The sequence below is a fragment of the Bubalus kerabau genome, chromosome 11, assembly GCF_029407905.1.
Source record: "Bubalus kerabau isolate K-KA32 ecotype Philippines breed swamp buffalo chromosome 11, PCC_UOA_SB_1v2, whole genome shotgun sequence".
Classification (NCBI taxonomy): domain Eukaryota; kingdom Metazoa; phylum Chordata; class Mammalia; order Artiodactyla; family Bovidae; genus Bubalus; species Bubalus kerabau.
In genome coordinates, this window is record NC_073634.1 from 85759413 (window position 1) to 85780374 (window position 20962).

Here is a 20962-nt window from a genome sequence, read left to right on the forward strand (position 1 = left end):
CAAAATTAGACACTTGAACTTAGAGCAAACTTCAAAATTGTTTCTTCAGGGCAGCAAACACAAATGTCCCGTGTTGGACATTTCAGTAGTGCCCTGTCCTGTCAGATTTGTTAAAGGTGTGAGAAGCAGTTCACAAAATATACAGAGTTTAGATTGCTTTTCATGCGACCCTCGTAGTTCATGTTACCCAGGATTTAGTATAAATTTCTCACCTTTTGAAGGGCTTCCCTGGTGACTCAGATGGTAAAGAGTTGACCTTCAATGCAGGAGACCCAAGTTCGATCCCTGGGTTGGGAAGATCTCCTGGAGAAGGGAGTGGCTGCTTGCTCCAGTATTCTTACTTGGAGAATTCCATGGACAGAGGGGCTTGGCGGGTTATAGTCCATAGCGGTCGAAGGAGAGTCGACAGGGCTTCACAGTTAACACTTTCACTTAAACTTTCTCACCTTTGAAGTTTGACGTCGTTTGCAGGTTGCTTCCTCCGTCTGTCTGAACCTCCCTTTTAGGGGCACACCTTGACTCTTGGTACGGGCACGTAATAGGGACTCAGTACATGCCACGTGTAGTAATGTGATACGTGGCCCCAGAACAGTGGAGATACTTAGTATTCCTGATGCCTGTAGGCAAAGAAAAGTATCTGATTCACCATCAGTAAATATAACAAATATTTTCAAACAAAATACTAGTGACAAGAGAACTATTTCTATTTCTTTTAGAAAGCATGGTAATTTTATATCATTTCATACAAACAAGTTACAAAACATTTCTAATAGTTTTATCTGTAGTACAACTAGCTTGACTGTTGGCTGGTCATATTATTTTAAAGCATATTCCTTTATTATGTCTGAGTTCGATGATATTTAGAGGTAATATATAAAATTGCTGATGCTGGTACAGCTATAGTTTATTATTTTTTATACTTAGTTTTAGTTTCACTGATGAGATCTTAAAAAAGTTCCATAAAATGTTCAGAGTTTCATTATCCAGTTAATTTTCTGTTTTTATTCTTTAGTTATTGAATCACTATTTCCTATTTGACAGTAGTAAGTACATTTATTATTACATGGTAATAGTGACATTTAAAGTATTTGTTGAGCCCACAAAAAGAGAATTAAGCTAAGCTTTTTAAAAGTAGGTGAAGTTGATGAATTTGACCATTAAAACTTAGAAATGAAGATATTCTAATGTAACAGCTAACCAGCTAGATCATGGTAGAGATAGGCATTGCATTTTAATCACAAGGAGTGGCTTATTTTATTACTGTGATAAATGAGATTAAAATGGATTCATTTAAATTTTACAAGAGTGCCTATTTTACACCAGATGTCATGCCAGTGCTGGACGTAGAGAGATGAACAAGGGATAATCCTTGTGGAGTCCTCATTATATGAGCAGTAAGTGATGATAATGAAGCTATGAAGAATTGATGGAGCATAATGGAGGAAAGCATTAAATTTTCCCTGGGGATGTCCGAGAATATTCTTATGTAGGAAGTGGTATTCAACTAGTCCTTAAAAAAAGGAAGGGTGGCTTAGGGGGCTATAGGACTACCATGTAGGAGACGCGAGCATGGATGCTCCATAAGGGTAGTGGTCTTGTCTTATTTGCTGCAGTATTCCACAGTGCTCCGTACAAGACCTGCCTTGTTGAGGAGATTAGGAGGAAAGATTTGTTGAGGAAATCAGTAGGTATGAGAATACATTAAAAATATGAACAGGTTTGTTGAGGACTTCTGTTTGTTAGCCAGTGTCTTATGTACTTAATTCAGGTTATTTCTTGACAACCCTTTGAGGAAGGTGATGTATCCTCTCAATTTTATGGATGTGAGGCTTTAAGAAGGTAAGTATTTTGTCTAAATCAGTAGGAAGCAAGAGCCTTCTGTGAACATCCTTTTTCTTCCCTCTTTTCCTATCTCACTAGGTTAATGCAGTTAACAAATACTATTGGTTATTTACTCTGTGAAAGGCAGCATGCTAGGTATCTGGAAAAGTGAAAATGAAAGAAAGTGTTAGTTGCTCAGTTGTGTCCCGACTCTTTTTGACTCCCTGGACTCCTCTGTCCATGGAGTTCTCCAGGCAAGAATGCTGGAGTGGATTGCCATTCCCTCCTCCAGGGGATCTTTCCGACCCAGGGACTGAACCTGGGCCTCCTGCACTGAAGGCAGTTATCTGGGGTTTAGCATTAACATGAGAGACATGAGCCTGAAGTCATCTGCTGCGGTGGGGAGACCTACGCTTGCCGCCGCCGTGGCTGGCTCCTGTCCATCCTCAGCGTTTCAGCTTGGCTGCCCACAGGGAGGCCTTCCTGTGTGTTGACACCCTTCCTATGTGTTGGGCGTTACCTGTTCCTATTGCTGTTTCTCTTCCTGACTCGATTTTAGAGCTATTAGGAGAGCAGGGAGGGTGTATGGTTCATGGTATCAGCACTGTCTGTCACAGTGCCCTTAGCACATAATTGACACCTAATAACTGATTAAAGAATGAGTAGTTTCATCTGCAATTCACATGGATCACTCCAGCAGTAGTAGAGTTAGTCCAGAGTTGCACAAAGATGTGGCAGGTGCTCATGGTACACACCCATGTGTAACTCTTGCTTCCTTGTTTTTACCAGGTGGTGAATTTGGGTTGTCCTCCTGTAATTAATTTCATAGCCTATTTCATTTACTTCTGGATTAAAAAAAAATTAACAGCATTTATAAATACAGCCATTTTCCAAATAAAGGCAAGAGTGCAGATGTAGTACTTTAGTTAACAGTTGAGAGTTTAATTTAGACCGTATTTATTTAGGTAAGCAGAGCTGTAATGGTTTTTAACATAGCCTTATCACCCACGTTTAAAAGCCTTTTCATAAAATCATGGCTTCCCCTCAGGAAATCCTTGGAGTACCTCATGCATCTGGACAGAGATATGATGCTGAATTCTTTAAGAAGTTCAGAAGTCAGAACATTGTTCTCTCAGCAAGAACTTATGCTCGGGTAATTTCTTGTTTGTGAATGAAACAATTATAGTTATTAACACTTTCAAGTCTTTGAGCCATGCTGTTAACGTTACTGTGTGCGTATATCATTACATTTCCTTTTTAAAAATTTGTAATAGTAATAAATGTAGAGAAAATAGAATCATGTTAAAAATATTTTTTTCATCATTCAAGACTTTAAAAAATAATTTTTAGAGCACTAGATTGAGAAATGTGATACAGACCTGAAAAAAATCAGGAATATTTCAAACCACTTCATATCAGAACTGCATTAAAAAAAGCTAATTGTAAGGTTTTGATGTTGTCATACAAGTCACTTCTTTATTTCTAAGGTTCACATTAGAAGTGTACCCTTGCCTTCTGTACAGGAGAGTAATGTGCAGGCCCTGGAAATTCTGTTCACTTACCATGGGTCTGACCTGCTTCCTCACCGCCTGGCGATTCTCTCTAACTTCCCAGAGACCACATCACCACACCAGTATTCTGCTTTGCTGCCTGAAGCTTGGTATGTACTCTGTTCACTTTATTTTTTAAATGAGAATTTTTGTTTTATGCTAAATATTAAAAAAAAATTCTAATCTACTTAAACTTTTTTCTGATTATAAAATTATTTCTAAATTATTTTAAAGTGATTCAAATGTGTCAGCGTAACAAGACCACTTTAACTTAAGGAACATGAACTGTACTTTCTTTTTTTCTCCTTGAAAGTCTCCTGCTACTGAAAAAAAAGAGAGAAAGACTCATAGTTTTATTGCTGTATACTCAGTGTGTACTGTTTTATGGTTGAGAGTAGTTTTTAGGATAACAGTATCTGTTTAAATTAGTTGTATCTTTTAGAAGTTGAAATGTAGTTCTGACAACATTTAGTAGGTCCCCTGGATGTTCCCCTGGAACATCCCCAGGAATGTTCTGGTGGTCCTGCTTAAGTGTAGCCAGGATTTGAATCTATGTTAGAGTTAGGTCAGTAAGCTCTGAAAAATAGAAGTTATAAACTCCCTATTTTGTGTTTCTATTAGTACTAAAAATGTAATTCTGTATTATGATAAAAGTGAACAAAAAGGAAAACCTTGGGATGCACTATTTATTTTCAAACAATTTCTTTTAGATCTGAATGGTGATAAATAAATGCATTTTATAAATATGTATTTATAAATATTTCAGAATATAATTATTTTTTGCCTATTTGTAAAATAGATCTAATCTGAATGGTAATGACATTTTTCTACTGTAAATTATTAGTATAGAGAATGGGTCATTGTCTTAAAGTTTTTTCCAAAGGTCTGATGACTGTTTAGATAAACATTTGATTTTAAACTAAAATTTCAGAATTGGCTTGCAGAATAGTTTTACAATGCCCAGTGTTGCTGCTGCTGCTGCTAAGTCGCTTCAGTTGTCCAACTCTGTGCGACTCCATAGACGGCAGCCCACCAGGCTCCCCCGTCCCTGGGATTCTCCAGGCAAGAACACTGGAGTGGGTTGTCATTTCCTTCTCCAATGCAGGAAAGTGAAAAGTGAAAGTGAAGTCGCTCAGTCGTGTCCAATTCAGTATCGATCCCATGGACTACAGCCCACCAGGCTCCACCATCCATGGGATTTTCCAGGCAAGAGTACTGGATTGGTGCCATTGCCTTCTCCGTGCCCAGTGTTATGTATTGTTTTTGAATGCCCTATAGTTCCTGCCATAACTGATTTAAATTGTAATAATAGCTTAGGTATATCATTGCAGCAGAGAATAATTAGATATTATTTTTGAATCTTTCTTGTGGGATGTGTTGCTTAGACAAACTTTGAAAAGACTGATTTCTTGAGTCCTTAAATTATATTCATTTTAAACATAATGAGAAAATAAAGATTTTGTTGCTGTTAATCTGTTTGTCAAGTCTTTTCACTTTGAGTATATTTTTGCTATAGTTAGAAGGAGGAAGAACAATAGATTTTAATAGTAATGTTTCTGTCTCCTTATAATTTTAGATAACTGCAAAGCAAAATTACAGTTATGTTTGAGGCATAGCTTCTTCTGTGAGGTTTCATTAATTAGTCCTTTCTGTATATTCTCATAATGCTTTTGTCCATTCTTATAGCATTTTTATGTTGTATTATAACCAATCATTATTATTACTGCATTTCTGCCCCCTGTTCTCTTCTTTAATAAACATCCAGCCTTAAACTCACTCTAAGGCAGAGGCCGTGTTTTCCTGAGTTTTCAATTTCCAGGGTCTAGGTGTTTGTGTAGTGGGTTCTCTAAAGTTGTTTGCTAACTGGATAAATTAGTCCATTTTATGCCCATTTACAGAAAAGATTAAAGGATGTCCTGAAGGGGTTGCAAGTTTCACCAAGACTCCCAATGCCTTAAAGATTCAATTGCTATTTTAGCCCATAGCTGAAGCTTGCACTCTTTAATCCTAGTTCGAGTTTTACTCTAATGGACATGTGGTGGTGGTGGTTTAGTCGCTAAGTTGTGTCCGACTCTTGCTACCCCATGGACTGTAGCCTGCTAGGCTCCTCTGTCTTTGGGATTCTCCAGGCAAGAATACTGGAATGGGTTGCCATTTCCTTCTCCAGGGGATCTTCCTAACCCAGGGATCGAACCCTGGTCTCCTGCATTGCAGGCAGATTCTTTACCAACTGAGCTAATGGACACATAGATTCATAAAATGCAATCTTGAGACTTATTTCCCTTTTAGGAAATACATTCTTTGAGGACTTGGTATTCAATACCTTTTCAAATCACTTGGAAGCATTGGGTCAGGTGGACACAAAGTATCTATTTGTTGGAATGTTGACTGAGCCCCTTCCACATGCCTGGGGCTGTAGTTGGGGTTTTGAAATGGCTGAACACAGTTGGTCTTCAGCAGGAATCATCACATATGCTTTATGTCACATATGCTTTACGCACAAACAGAAGTTCCTGCTTACAGCATCATGCTTTCAAACTGAAGACGAGATGGGTTGAAAAGACTCTAAAGCTGCAGCCTTTTTTCCTTTCTCCTCAGTTAACAATGTTTGCCAGCTCCTGAAATGATCTTGCTACTTTCTTGTTTACTGCCCTGAACAGCTGTAGAACTTTCTGTGTGCATGCCTTGTTTGTCTTTTAGCGTATGCATTGCTCAGTGGCAGAGCCTGCATTTCATCCTGCTTTATCTTCCCTTCAGCCCCCCAACTTGTATTTTGCAAGGAGTAATGACTCTTTAATTATCCTTTGAATTGATTGGAAACCAGTCACTGAGCTCTAAATGTATGGCTCCCAAACACGGAGTGGCGGTTCACTCTGGTGCACTGTCTCCTGAACTTGCGAGGCCCGCTCCCTCCTCAGGTGGGAGGTTTTTCAAGGTCATTGTGCCCCTGTGTGGGGTGCCCTTCTCCTGGGTCTCCATATGACTTAGCCTCTTCCTTCTTCTGTCTTTTGTACTCAAAAACTCCCTCTTCAAAACACCTTTCTCAACCCTCTTTCCCTTTGCCTCCACCTCCTCCTCACTCTTTGCCCTTATCCGAGTTTTCTTTTCTTCATAGCATTTACACCTAACATCATATTTTATCATTTATTTGTATAGTGAAGTCGGTCAGTCGTGTCCAGTTCTTTGTGACCCCATGGACTGTAGCCTACCAGGCTCTTCCATCCATGGGATTTTCCAGGCAAGAATACCAGAGTGGGTTGCCATTTCCTTCTCCAGGGGATCTTCCTGACCCAGGGATCGAACCCTGGTCTTCTGCATTGCAGGCAGAGGCTTTACCCTCTCAGCCACCAGGGAAGCCCATAAATATGATAAAATCATATTTTATCATTTATTTGTATAACATATAATTTATTTGTCTTATCTACTTTTATCTTGTCTCCCTTCGCTCTTCTGTTTATGATTTTACTCTCAATTTAAGTCCTTTTTTTCCTGCTTTATTTTCTTCCTAGCATTGATCAGTAACTTAGTTTGTGTTTTACTTATTCACTTGTTGATTATGTTTATCCTTCAAAAATGTCACCTCCAGTAGCACTAGGTTTTTTGTATGTTTTCTTCCCTTCCTTAGCCCCTGAACTTAGAATCGTTCATGCCATGTTGTAGGCTCTCGGTAAATACTTATTGAGTAAATGGACAAACGAATGAATTAATTAATATAAAATCTGTAAGGAAAGGATTTTGTGTCTTGTTCACTAATGTAACCTCAGTGTTAGAACACCTTGGGATCAAAAGCAGTAACTCAGGAAGTTGTTTTGATGGATGGATGTGAATGGAAGGGCAGGTGGGTTTTACATTTTAGGGTTCAAGCTATTTAGAATGTAGATTAATAGTAGTGCATGCGTGCATGCTAAGTCGCTTCAGTCATTTCCCACCCTATGGACTGTAACCCACCAGGCTCCTCTGTCCATGGGGATTCTCCAGGCAAGAATGCTAGAGTGGGTTGCCATGCCCTCCTCCAGGGGATCTTCCCAACCCAGGGATCAACCCAAGTCTATCTTGTGCATTGACAGGCAGATTCCTTACCACTAGCACCACCTGGGGAAGCCCCAAAAGTAGTAGTAAATTATGCCAAATAGTTGACCTTTTACCTAATCTATTTTGAAATCCATTGACAAAATGTTTGCCTTGGCATTTAACCAAAGTTTGATTAATTAATTTTGATTGAACCAAATTTTTTAGTTACGACTGCTGTGAAGCTTCTTTGGTTTGTGTTATTTTAGTGTTTTATATTGTCACTCTTGCATCATCATGTGTATTTGACATTGGTGAAGAATCACCAAGCTGTAGAAAACTTTGCAATTACATTTTCTGTCACAGGTGATAAATCCATTTGTTACCTGCTGATCCTTGGTTTGTCATTGCTGTAAGACATTTACATTTTATATTCTATTGGACTGTTTTAGTTTTAAAGACAAAGGTGACATTTCTTACCATCTTTGTTAGCTTTCACAATTTATGGTAGTAGGTTTTATTTATTTTTTTTGGTGGAAGAGAACAATGTTTTGACTTTGAGTATTTTTGATGCTTATGGCCTGTTTTAGAAAGTCTATTTAGGTTTTTTATTTATGCCTCTTGTTTTATTCTAGAATCTTTCCAGAATGATGAGAGCAGTCTAGTTTAAAAGGTTGTGTTTAAAACAGTTACCTGTTGAAATAGTAAGGCAGACGGATAAGAGTATTGAGTCTAGCTGGAGCCAAGTTGCTTAGATTTCTGATCTTGGACACATTTCCTAACTGCACCTCAGCCTTCATACCTGTAAAATGGGGATGACTATAGCACTTCATAGCATTGTAAGAATGTCTGAGTTAATGTATATAAAACAGTGGGAACAGTGCTTGGCACCAGGTAATTGCTATTTAAGGCTTAAGAACTTAAGCAGACTTAAGTCTGCTTATTGCAGACTCCCATGCTAAGGCCTTGGCCTTATATATGTCATAAATAATTATTTTAAACTTTTTATTGGAATATTTTTATAGTTACAGAAAAGTTGCAAAAATAATACAGAAAGTTCCCATATACCCTTTACCTGGTTCCTCTTCCTTTTTACATAATCATAGCACATTTTTCAAAACTATGAGATTATTGCTGGAATAATCCTGCATATAACGTAACATACGCATTCCTAAAAATCACTGCACCATGCAAAAAGTGCCATGAGAACCACAGAGCTTAAGGGGAGAGTGGGGTTCATGGAATAAAATTAGGAATGTAATAAAAATTGTGCTATAGTTTTACGTGTATTAAATGATTAAGAAACACATAAATACTAAAATATGGCACTGGACAAAGACCTGAAAAAGGCAGCTGTGGAAGTGGGTGTTGGAGCAGTTGCAGTGTTATTGGAAAGTGGTTTGTGTTTTGAAAACATAATGAAACAGACCATATGATAATAATAGTTAAGAAACTAAACTACATATTTATTTGGATTTAACGAGGTTTTCTCAAAATATCATTTTTCTATTGTAGTATCTGATCTAGGATACCACAGAGCATTTAAGACTTCATTTACTTTCATGGAATATATGGAAATAAACTGTCATTTAGTACCTGTCACTCATGATGTTCTTTGACACATATATTTATTAGACAGTGAATATTGATACCAATATTTATTTTCCTGGATTGCCTCTAGAATCAGTAAGGAAAGATTGAATTATATTTAGCATATATTGGGATATTGCAATATTTAAAGTATTTTATAATATAAGTGGCAAACCTCTGTTGATGGAAACAGAGTATCCAGAACACCTCATTCTTTTCATCATCCTTGAAAAGCTGTTTCTATAGTAACTTGGCAGTTTGTTTGCTTGTGAATATCTAAGTTTAGTCAGATTATTTGATTGAAATTTTGACTGAAAAATCTGCTATAATATGCAGATGGGCTGTGCTGTTCAAACTACGAGAATGTGTTTTAGACATTTCCATTTTCTTTTCAGGGTTTGAGATTACTTGTATTATTTACTGACTTAATTCTGACCATTCTCTACCTTTCAGTTCCACAGCAATTTATGTGATATATCTCTAAGGCTGAAAGTAAGAAGTGACTAAGTGAAGAATTTTGTCACCAATTGTTTAGATAGAATAGAATGTTAACCTGATCTTAGGTCTGTATAGACCTAGTCCCATATTTAGAACTGCTCCTTCATTTAGAACAGCCTTGCAAAGCCGTCTGATAAATAGTGTGGCAAACCAGTGCATGGAAGTCTCTTCCTGTGACTTGCAAATCCAGGCCTTTTTATGCTGTGTGTACTTTTGTTTAACTTGTGTGTTTGTCCCGGCATTTCATTCACTTGCTAACCCTCAGTCATTTCCTGTTTTTCTCAGGCGTTAGTGCCCTTGATGCTCTCTACCCTACTTGATAATGCACCAGGAAATCCAAGTCCTCAGAACTTTTCTCATTTTCATTGGGAAATGTTATCTGGTAAATTAAGTTTTGCATCCTTTTCTCATTGATAAGTCTTTGTCACTCCCCGCAAACTAGAAAGCCTTTGGATGACCAATTTGGAATATATTTTTGTCCTCGGAGGTCGCTAGTATCCTGTGGCAAGTTTATTTTGTTTTTGTTTTTTTTTTGTTTTTTTTTTAATGACCAGATTAACAAATATTTCACAATCAAGTGCTTTGAATATTGTGATGGATGCAATGACTGTCAGATGAATGAATGTTGGTTAGGTGAAGAAATCTGGAAAACACAAGGGATTGGTGTAGTCAAGTAAATAAAATGTACACAGAAGCGTTCTTTTTGAACCAGTCTGGAAAGGAAACCTGTCTTTGAGTTTTCATACTGCAAGAAAGGTAATAAACTGGTTGGAATTCTATTGTTGTCTTTAGGGTGATTATATGTATATCATTAGTGTATTTGTGGGTCATACTTTTGGCGTGTGTATTTTTGACTCTGTGTTAAGCATAGGGGCCATTAGGGCCATTTGACCTTCATATGACTTTTTATTTAATCTTTTCTTTTAAATTGTAAAATATGTACAAAATTTACCATCTTGACCATGTTTCAGGGTATGGTTCAATAGTGTGAAGTACCTTCACATTGCTGTGCACCCAGCTTCCAGAATGCTTTCTGTCTCGGGAAACAAACTTATTAAATGGCAACTCCCCATTTTTCTCTGAGCCAAGCCACTGACAACCACCATTTTACTTTCTCTTTTATGAATTTGACTATACAGTATTTGTCTTTTTGTGACTGGCATAATGTCCTCAAGGCATAATACACTTTTAGTAAAATTAATATCACAATTAAATAAGATTTAGAGTGGCTGGCCACCTGTGGGCCATGTTTCTATTTATGCTGCAAAAATATTTCTTAAATGAAGGATGAATGTGAGTTCTATTTCAGGGTGGGACGTTATAGCACCATTATTATCTGACTCCCTGTGGAGAGCCTCTTCTTCATCCTTTGGTGATAAAGAAGGCATCCAAATGAAGAGAACTTCTAATAACTCTCTTCTAATACTCTGTCTTCTAAATCTTAGATTTGAATAGCCAAATGTGAAGACTTTCCTGTTCTTCCAACAACATAAAATTTATGTTATAAAAGCAAAAGATCAATATACATTTCATTAGAATTTTTAGGACAGACTTGATTTAGGTAAAAATAATTTACCTTTTAAATTAAATTATATAAATCAAATAAAGAATTTACCTTTAAAAGATAAGATGACATTATTCCTGTTCTTCACAACTGAAAGGTAGATAAGAGTTTACCTTTTTCCTACACTTTGAGTTTCAAATTAGTGATATTTTATGTTAGCTTGTGATTTCTTCAGAGATGAAATAATTTGAACTGTCTTTTTCATCAAAGTTGCCTCTAAGCAGTTTTTGATTCAGGGGATAAACTAGTGCCTAATGTTTTTTTCTCTTTTTTTTTTTCCCCTTGAAAGGCAACAGGAAGCAGTACCATAGTCAATTACTATTGGCTTAACTTTCATAGTTTTAAGCATATTCTGGAACTTTTTTTCCTATAAGAAATATATTACTATAATATTTTTTGTGAAACATATGTTGATTTTTGAGTTTTAACTTTTTTCAGTGAGATTTATAATTAATTATGAGTACATAATGAAACTGATTTTAAAACTGAAGCAATTCTGAATTTCCTTATATTATTTTATTTTTATTGAAAGAACAGTTTAAAGAAGGTGAATGAGTCAAATACAATTTTGTGTTATTTCAATAAAAATTTAGGGAATACTTACGTACCAAGCAAAGTCATTATATTAGACTAAATAGACAGATATATGAGTCACATGTGATCGCTGTCCGCAAATAAATTAGAATCTAGTAGGGAAGATCAGACAGGTTGAGTATAGAAATAATTACCATAAAGTTAAAATACATGTCATAGGCGTATAGATAGCTGTATAGACGGGAGAGATTACTTTCTGTTACAAAGAAGATAAATCAAGAAAGCCTTCTTGGCAGGGTGAAGTTTGATCTAGGCCTTGAAGGTTGAGTGTGGGTTTTTTTCATGCAGAGAAGTTTGAATAGGAAAGAGTCATTTGAATAAATAGTTTACCTGAAGTCCTTTCACCTACTTAGTCCTCACATATTTTTGAGTCACAGAGTACAGAAGATGTTCCCAACTAACTTGTTAATTGAAAATCTGTGCAGAGGTTTTCCAGTAAACGATTATGGAACTCTTTTTTATTTATATTTTTATGTTGCCCAGTCCTGATCATATTGATTTTTTTTTTCTTCTCTGAAAAGTTTAAAAAGCAGTTTTTATTGGGCATTCTCTTTCTACTGTTGTTTTTGTTTTTGTTTTTGGTTGCTGTTGTTGTAAGAGGAAAACAGAGGATGAGCTAGTTGGATAACATTACTGACTCAGTGGACATGAATTTGAGCAAAGTCTAGGAGATAGTGAAGGACAGGGAAGCCTGGCGTGCTGCAGTCCGTGGGGTCACAAAGAGTTGAACACAGCTTAGCAACTGAACAGCAACAAATGAAATGTCATCTAAACTATATCCTGGATGGTGAAATAACAATGGAAAGATTCAGTTCAGTTGCTCAGTCGTGTCCAACTCTTTGCGACCCCATGGACTGCAGCACACCAGGCCTCCCTGTCCATCACCAACTCCCAGAGCTTGCTCAAACTCATGTCCATCTAGTCGGTGATGGCATCCAACCATCTCATCCTCTGTCGTCCCCTTTTCTTGCCTTCAGTCTTTCGCAGCATCAGTGTCTTTTCCAGTGAGTCAGTTCTTTGCATCTGGTGACCAAAGTATTAGAACTTCAGCTTCAGCATCAGTCCTTTCAATGAATATTCAGGATTGATTTCCTTGGGGATTGATTGGTTTGATCTCCTTGCAGTCCAAGGGACTCTCAAGAGTTGTCTTCAACACCACGGTTTAAAACATCAATTCTTCGGTGCTCAGTTTTCTTGATGGAAAGATTGAAGCATTGCTATCACTCTTGTGATTATAGAGAGAAACATAAAAGTGTTTCTTTTCCCTTTAAAATTGAGAAATTGATTAGTTACCTAATCAAAATTCAGTTCCCATATGTGCAGTTTATTTCTGAACTGCTATGAGCAAAGAACAACAACCAATTGGTTTATATTCTAGGCTTGAAGTAAGTATGTGGCCGTCTGCAGTGACTGTCAATATAGAGGCATACAGGCAGCATGCTACAGAATGCTGGCAGTTTCTGAATCCCAGAGTAACCTGGTAGTTGGACCAGAAGGAGAGGCCCCAGAGCCTCTCTTGTCTGGGAACTCAGGGTTTGGGGTTGGAGGTGGGAGAATTGGTTTGCATGTTTCCTGGCACTGTGGGCATCTTAGATCTTGACTTGATTAGTTCTTGTCTTTCCATTAATTTAAAGCAAAAAAATAGATGTAAGGCAATTTTATTGGTTATGAAGGGGTAAGCAAACATTAAAAAAAATTTTTTTATGAACCTTGTAAAGTATGTTGATGTTTGTTGTATCTTATTCTTCTGAGAAGTGCTAAAGAAATAAAGGTGTAATAATTTATTAATTTATTTCTTTTTGTATTTGATGAACAGTTCATGATTATGAAATATAAAAAAAACTTGCAAGTGAATTTTATAACTTCTATACAATTCTCATAGCTTATCTGTGAGATAAGCAGAAAAGGAATTATTATCCTACTCCCAGGGATAAATTTTGAGAAGCGTTAGGGAAGAAATCAACCCTGAATATACATTGAAAGGACTGATGCTGGAGCTCCAATACTTGGGCCACCTGATTCGGAAGAGCCTCATTGCAAGAGACCCTGATGCTGGGAAAGATTGAAGGCAAAATAAGAAGAGAGTGGCAGAGGGTGAGATAACTAGATAGCATCACTGACTCAATGGACATGAGTCTGAGCAAACTCCAGGAAATAGTGAAGGACAGGGAAGCCTGGCATGCTGCAGTGCATGGGGCTGGATAGCACTTAGTGATTGGACAACAGCAACAAATGAAGAAACATGTCCTGAAGTTGTTTTTAAAAATAATTGTTAAATGCATTATTACTTTAGTGTATATATAAATATTGTCGAGTGTTTTTAATATGGCTTAATACAGTTTAAATATGATTTCCCCAGTTTTATTGTGATATAATTGACGTATAGCACTGTATAATTTAAGGCATATAGCATGATGTAAAGTTTGACTTTATTTGAAATTAAAAATATCTTTGAGAGGGTACTTTTTTTTTTTTTTTATTAAAAAATCTACTGCATTCTCCTTACTAGATCCAGCATTACTTAGAGATACCAAATGATAGTCTTTTCATTGAGTGGGATCTTTCTTTCATTATTCGTTTTCTTCCAAACTTTAAATACCTTGACCAATCATTTCAGAACATGGGACCTTTAAGTAGATAACATCTTCTGAATGGTGAAATTACCATTCGGGAAATAGTCCCTATAATTCTTTTTGATCACACAATGTCTTTTCTTGTCAAGATTTCATTAATATGTAAATACTTGCCTGTAACAGCGGTGAATCTCTTTATCACATATATTTAATTAACATATAAATAACTCTGGGATGCACTTTTTCTAATTTCTAATATAGGCCATCCTGTTTGAATATTGTATTTATAATAAGTAAAAGTCTGTTTGAGTCACATTGAACGGGACATGTGTATTCCTGTTTGATTCATGTTGATTATGATAGAAACCAACACAATTCCGTGCAGCAGTTATCCTTCAAATAAAAAATAAATTTAAGAGTCACATTGATATTTTGTAGACAAAAGCAAATACATTATTTTAAGAAATGTTTTGATCTCAGTATGTTCCACTGTTTAATCTTAAAAGTTTAGGTACTGTATGTAATAGCCATGGAAAAAATCCATGATCTGTATAAATGTTGGGATCACATGCATGGTATTGACACATACTTGTCGTGGAGGAGTGATAGTATGATACACTGGAAGGAGCAAAGGCTTTTAGTCAGAATATGGGTGTCTGTCCTGATTCTGAACTTCTGAGCTGTGTTGCTGTTGGGAAGTCCCTTAACTTCTTTGAACTTGAGTTTTGTCAAGTGTGAAATGGGGAAATTGTAAAGGTATTGTAATGGTTCAGTAGCCTAAGAGATGTATTACCTAGCAGAGTTCCTGACAAATAGTCAGCATTCCGTGTACGGCAATGGTTGTGTTAATACAAATATGGCTGTAGCAGTAGCAACAGCAGTTTTTGGTACAGGTTGATGAGAAGAATGTCATAATAGATATATATTATTTTCAAGTGCGTTAAGTAGGTTTGCAAAGGACTGATGAATAAGCAAAATATAAAACTGTAATAAGGACTATTCCTCTTTGATGATGCCAATGCTTTGGTTTTTCATCTGGGACAGCACCCCTTAACTGGTTTCGGGTACCTGAGATTTTGGACTGTTAATCAAAAAAATTGAGCATTGTTTCAAACAAAGTTTTTAATTTCACTTTTTATTCACTTTTTATTGACTTTATAGTTTTGATATACATCAACAACTATATTATTGATATAGGAAAATGAACAAATCATAAATGGGCAATTTGAATTGTTATAAAATGAACACAATCAGGAAACAGACCTAACAAAGCACTCTTGATGCTGTCTCCTTTTACCCTCTCCTGTTCACCTTACCTGTGAGAACCACCCTGACCTCTAACGGGATAGCTCGGTTTTGTCAATTAAACATGTGCAGTGATTTATGAGGACTATTGTACCTAAACTCTGGAAAAGCATACTTTTCTTCTCAACAGAGATCAGATCTCTGATGTTCTTTGAATTAAGTGCCTATCATTTTTTCTAATGCTGAGTGTACAATGACATTTTGGATTTTTGTATTTAAAATGTTTGTTGTAGACAGAATATAATTTTGCCCTTTATCTGTCAGTCTCTGCTTTTTAATTGGCATGCTTAGACTATTTGCAGGCAGACCTCATTTTATTGCACTTTGCTTTATTGTGCTTCACAGATACTGTGTCTTTTACAAATTGAAGATTTGGGCAACCCCGAATCAGGCAGGTTTATTTGTGCCATTTTTTCCAATAGAATTTGCTCACTTTGGTGTTCACAATTTGGTAGTTTCTGCAATACTTCACACTCGTTCATTATTATATTTGTTATATGATCTGTGATCTTTGTTACTATTAAAAAACATTATGACTTGCTGAAGGTTCTGATAATGGTTAGCATTTTTTTTAGCTAGAAAATATTTTAAGACTTAAGGTGTGTGCATTATTTTTTAGATAGTCCTATTGCAAAGTTGATAGACTACACCATAGTGTAAACATTTATGTTTGTTGTTCAATATGTCAGTCCTGTCTAACTCTTCGCGACCCCATGGACTGGAGCCTGCTTGGCTCCTCTGTCTATGAAATTTCCCAGGTAAGGATACTGGAGTGGATTGCCATTTCTGTCTCCAGGGTATCTTTCTGACCCAGGGATCGAACCTACATCTCCTGCTTGGCCGGTGGATTCTTTACCATTTAGCCACCTGGGAAATCCCAACTTTTATGTTTATGGGAAAGCAAAACATTCACGTGGCGCTTTTTTTTTTTTTTTTTTTTTTTGTGATACTGCTTTATTGCCATGATCTAGAACCAAACCCATGATATCTCTGAGGTCTACATCTCCTTGGGTCTACTGTACTAAACTTAGGAAAGTCAGGTCTGTTATTTTTTCAAGTATTTTTCCTTTTCCTCCTCCTCCCATCCCCAGTATACATCATCTTTTTTAGGACTCCCCTTCCATTTAGGTTAGCCATTTGATTTGTCTCACAGTTTTTTGTTTTTGATTTTTATTTTCCAGTCATTTTCTCCCCCATGTTTTATTTTGGATAGTTCGTGTTTACTAATTTTTTTAGTAAAAAAGTTTACTAATTTTTTTAAGTGTCTCTTATTGATGATATTAGTGTGTTTTTCATCTTAGCTACTGAAGTTTTTATTCCTAGGAATTAGATTTGGGTCTTTTTAAATTTTCTCACCCCTTACCATGTTATTGATATTTCTTAGAAATTGATTGGAGAAGGCAGTGGCACCCCATTCCAGTACTCTTGCCTGGAAAATCCCATGCACGAAGGAACCTGGTAGGCTGCAGTTGATGGGGTCACGAAGAGTCAGACTCGACTGAGCGACTTCACTTTCACTTTTCACTTTCATGCATTGAAGAAGGAAATGGCAACCCACTCCAGTGTTCTTGCCTGGAGAATCCTGGGGATGGGGGAGCCCGATGGGCTGCCGTCTATGGGGTCGCACAGAGTTGGACACGACTGACGTGACTTAGCTGCAGCAGCAGAAATTGATGATTCTCCTGATTATGGGCCATAATTTCTTGCTTTTTTTGCATACCTGCTATTTTTTTACTGGATGCCAGAGATTTAGGTTTGTTCATCTTGCTGGTAGAGTTCTTATCTCAGTTGTTTTGGTACATGCTTTTTCTTCCCAAATTTTGTTGGTTTATTCAATCACACTTCTGTGTTTCACCAGGTACCTTAACCATGTGTACTTTGAGGTTAGTTTCTCTAAATAGGTTAGTTGATCTAAATAGGTTTCTGAATTTGTAATGGAGCAAATCCGTAGAGGTTTTTAAATCTGAACATTACAGAATGTGATCTAGCAATGTAGGTACAGGGGTATTTATTTGATATTGTTTTCTTCTTTGTGGATAATTTGGAGTCTTTTTATTCCAGGGTCAGGTCCCTGATCACATTCTATACTTCCTGTCTTTTTGTGAATGAGTATTTATTATGTACTTAAGAATCTATATAAAGCATGACTCATTTCATTCAAATGCTCCAGTGTTTTGCTTTCATTGTCTTCCTGCCGTCTCCAGTTTAACTTTGAACCTCATCAGCAATAGCGATGTGTTAGAATAACTTGCACAGCAGACACCTATACTATCATCTTCCCAGTCACAGCCTGTTAAGTTGGCACCGGAGCCTCGCTGTCTTCATTTCTGGTGTTTTCACTTCTTCAGTTATGATTATTGTCAGTCTGCAGTGTAATTTGGCCTCTACTTAGAAGATTCATGATGAAAAGGCTGTAAATAGACTTGTACAGCAGCATCTCAGACCAAACAGTCTTTTATGCTTCTTTGTTTATGGAATGTTTAGGACAGTCCACATCTTTTTGTGCTTATTTATGCTCCTGCATTCAGGCCAAGAGGCACCTGCAGTGTACGGCATTGTGATGCTGCTCATGGTATGGATATAAGATAGGGAGTTGTGTGGTCCATTTTAGAAACTAGAAATGTTTGAATAAACCTCAGGTACATTACCAAAGTTTTCAGCTACAGGGAAAGCTTATTAATGGTGAGATTTAAATACCCCTGTGGTTTTAGGGTAGGTTTGTTTTTTCATTTATTTATTCAGATTTATCCATCCATCCGTCAGTCTGTCCATCATCCATCCATCCATTAAATATTTAGTGAGGTTTAAGTGCATGCCAAGTATTGAACAAAGGATATGAAAATCACCAAAGCTTTGAAGGAGCTTACAGTTTAGTGAAGGAGCTTACAGTTTAGTAAAGGAGCAGAACATAAATAAAAAGTTGTAATTGAGTGCACTGACAGTGGGAACAGAAGTGCGTGCAGGCTTTAGTAATACGGAGGAGAGTCTGGTAAGCTGCTTGGTCTGGGAACATCAGAGAAGGTTTCAGGTTTTTTTTTTCTTTTAGTGAATAGTATGTTGATTGACACAGTTAAAGAGAACATTATAAATAGGCATGCCATGAATCATACTACTTTTCTATCCATTTAGATGAGGTTAAAATGCTGTATTATTATTACATAACTTATATCCACATTTTTTCTTCCTACTTCCATTATACAGCTTGGTTCTGAAATATACATTTTTCTTTCTTTGAAGAGTTTTTCAAGATTTAGAATCACACAATGCTTCCTTTCTTAAAGAAGTTTTCTAATTACCCGATGGAATCACTTTGCTGTGATCCTTCTGTAAGTTCGGGACTGAGGGTAGAAAGTGCTCCTACTCTGAAAGACATGTATGCAGATAATTATAGGAGCAGTGAGGTTAGTGCTCAAAGAGTTAGGTATGTACTCTTAGCTATGGAGCCTTCCTCTTCAATTGACTTTTATATTTTTCATTAATTATTTATTTATATCTTGACTAAATCTTATATTTCTAATTCTTAAACTTATTGGTATTTGTTTCTGAGAGCTCTGCTTTTAGAATTAAAGAGTATCAGTGATGCTCTTTCTGCTGATCATTGAATCATTTATTCGTTCATTCAATCAGTGATTAATATTAAGCTCATAGAGTTTACTTTTCCGCAAATTTATGATCACAGTACTTATTGTGTATTTGAAGATTAAATGAAATAATGCATTTATATAAATTTAGTTAAAATGATTATATATACTTGCTATGCATGTAATATTGCTGGGAGTTGTGGTAGATGCAAAGGAGTATTTACAAGAAAGAATATTTACTTTTAGTGGGGATACAAAATATGTATTTTGTTATGACCAACCAGGACAGTGTATTAAAAAGCAGAGACATTACTTTGCCACCAAAGGTCTGTCTAGTCAAGGCTATGGTTTTTCCAGTGGTCATGTATGCATGTGAGAGTTGGACTATAAAGGAAGCTGAGTGTAAAAGAATTGATGCTTTTGAACTGTGGTGTTGGAGAAGACTCTTGAGAGTCCCTTGGACTGCAAGGAGATCCAACCAGTCCATCCTAAAGGAGATCAGTCCTGGGTGTTCATTGGAAGGACTGATGTTGAAGCTGAAACTCCAATACTTTGGCTACCTGATGCGAAGAGCTGACTCATTGAAAAGACCCTGATGCTGGGAAAGATTGAAGGCAGGAAGAGAAGGGGACGACAGAGGATGAGATGGTTGGATGGTGTCACCGACTCAATGGACATGGTCTTGGGTAAACTCCGGGAGTGGGTGATGGACAGGGAGGCCTGGCGTGCTATGGTTCATGGAGTCGCAAAGAGTCGAACATGACTGATCGACTGAACTGAAAATATGTATTAAGGAAATTAAAGAACTCCATGGAAACATAAGACAAATGTACCATCTTATGTATATTATCATAAGTTTAAATAGGAGTAAATGCCAGGGGAATTGTTCAGTTATTAGTAGTGAGAATCGAGAACAGGAAGAAAGCAACCTAGACTGGAATGGTCATAGAAACATCTGAGAAAAGCCGGAATTTAAGCTAGAAGAGGTGGAGTTCAGATAGGTAGGATATCATAGTGTCTGAGAGCAGAGACTCTGGAACCAGATGTGCCTGGATTCAAATCCCAGCTGTAGCCTTTTAGTTGTGTGATTTTATGAGTTAGGATGCTGTCTGTCTTTCAAGACTGCTGACTTTGTGTGTGTGTTTGTATGATAATATATAATTTTATAGTTGTTCTTACAAACTGTAAGCATTTTCTAAGTGTCAGCTATAGGCCAGACATGGTTGGATACCTTTATAGATAGTGTGTGAAATTCCTGCATGTCTATAAGCAGGAATGTGCAGACATTTTGAAGGGCAGCGACAAGGAAATCAGTCTTGCTATGGCTTAGGATCTGCATGAGCATAATTTGTGCTGTTTTATTTAGTGATAGGGATAAAAAGCAGATAAAAAATTCCCTAATTTTTTGTTCAATCTCTGTTACCACCACAACCTGATATAGGATCAGGGTTTATAATGTATATTGATACACTTCATGAATATTTTGGTATATTTCATTAGTTTTGTAGTTGCTAAGTCCAGATGTCATACACTTTATCTTTGTTGTGCATTTTATTGTCTTGCTATCTGGAAGTAATGTGAAATAAAGGCCTTACAGTTATTCTCTCTACTGGTTCTGGTCGGTCTAAGTAATGCAGAACGCAGAATGAAATCGATTGGGTTTCTCTCCTACTACCTCCCTTTTGATAGTCGAGGGCATGTAGTTTTGGGCCTCTCCAGTGTGAGAATAGTCCTCATCAATTCTTACTTGACTTACACTTTCGATCTTTCACTGTCATCGCCCTTTCTTCCCTAGTGACTTTCTGGGTAGCAAGGAAAGGTAGTCTTCCTTTTTCTGAGTACCTTCAGTTGTCTTTTCTTCAAAATTAGTCATTTGTT

General features: G+C 36.8%; 1 protein-coding gene across 7 annotated transcripts in view; it reads left to right on the forward strand.

Moving 5' to 3' along the window:
- NBAS (NBAS subunit of NRZ tethering complex) overlaps positions 1-20962 on the forward strand; it is a 330504-nt gene that overhangs the window by 98961 nt on the left and 210581 nt on the right. For all 7 annotated transcript variants that reach the window (XM_055540893.1, XM_055540896.1, XM_055540894.1 and 4 more), the window contains 2 exons: positions 2870-2974; positions 3345-3481. In XM_055540893.1, coding sequence (XP_055396868.1) covers positions 2870-2974; positions 3345-3481 — 242 coding nt within the window. The remainder of the gene's footprint in view (positions 1-2869; positions 2975-3344; positions 3482-20962) is intronic.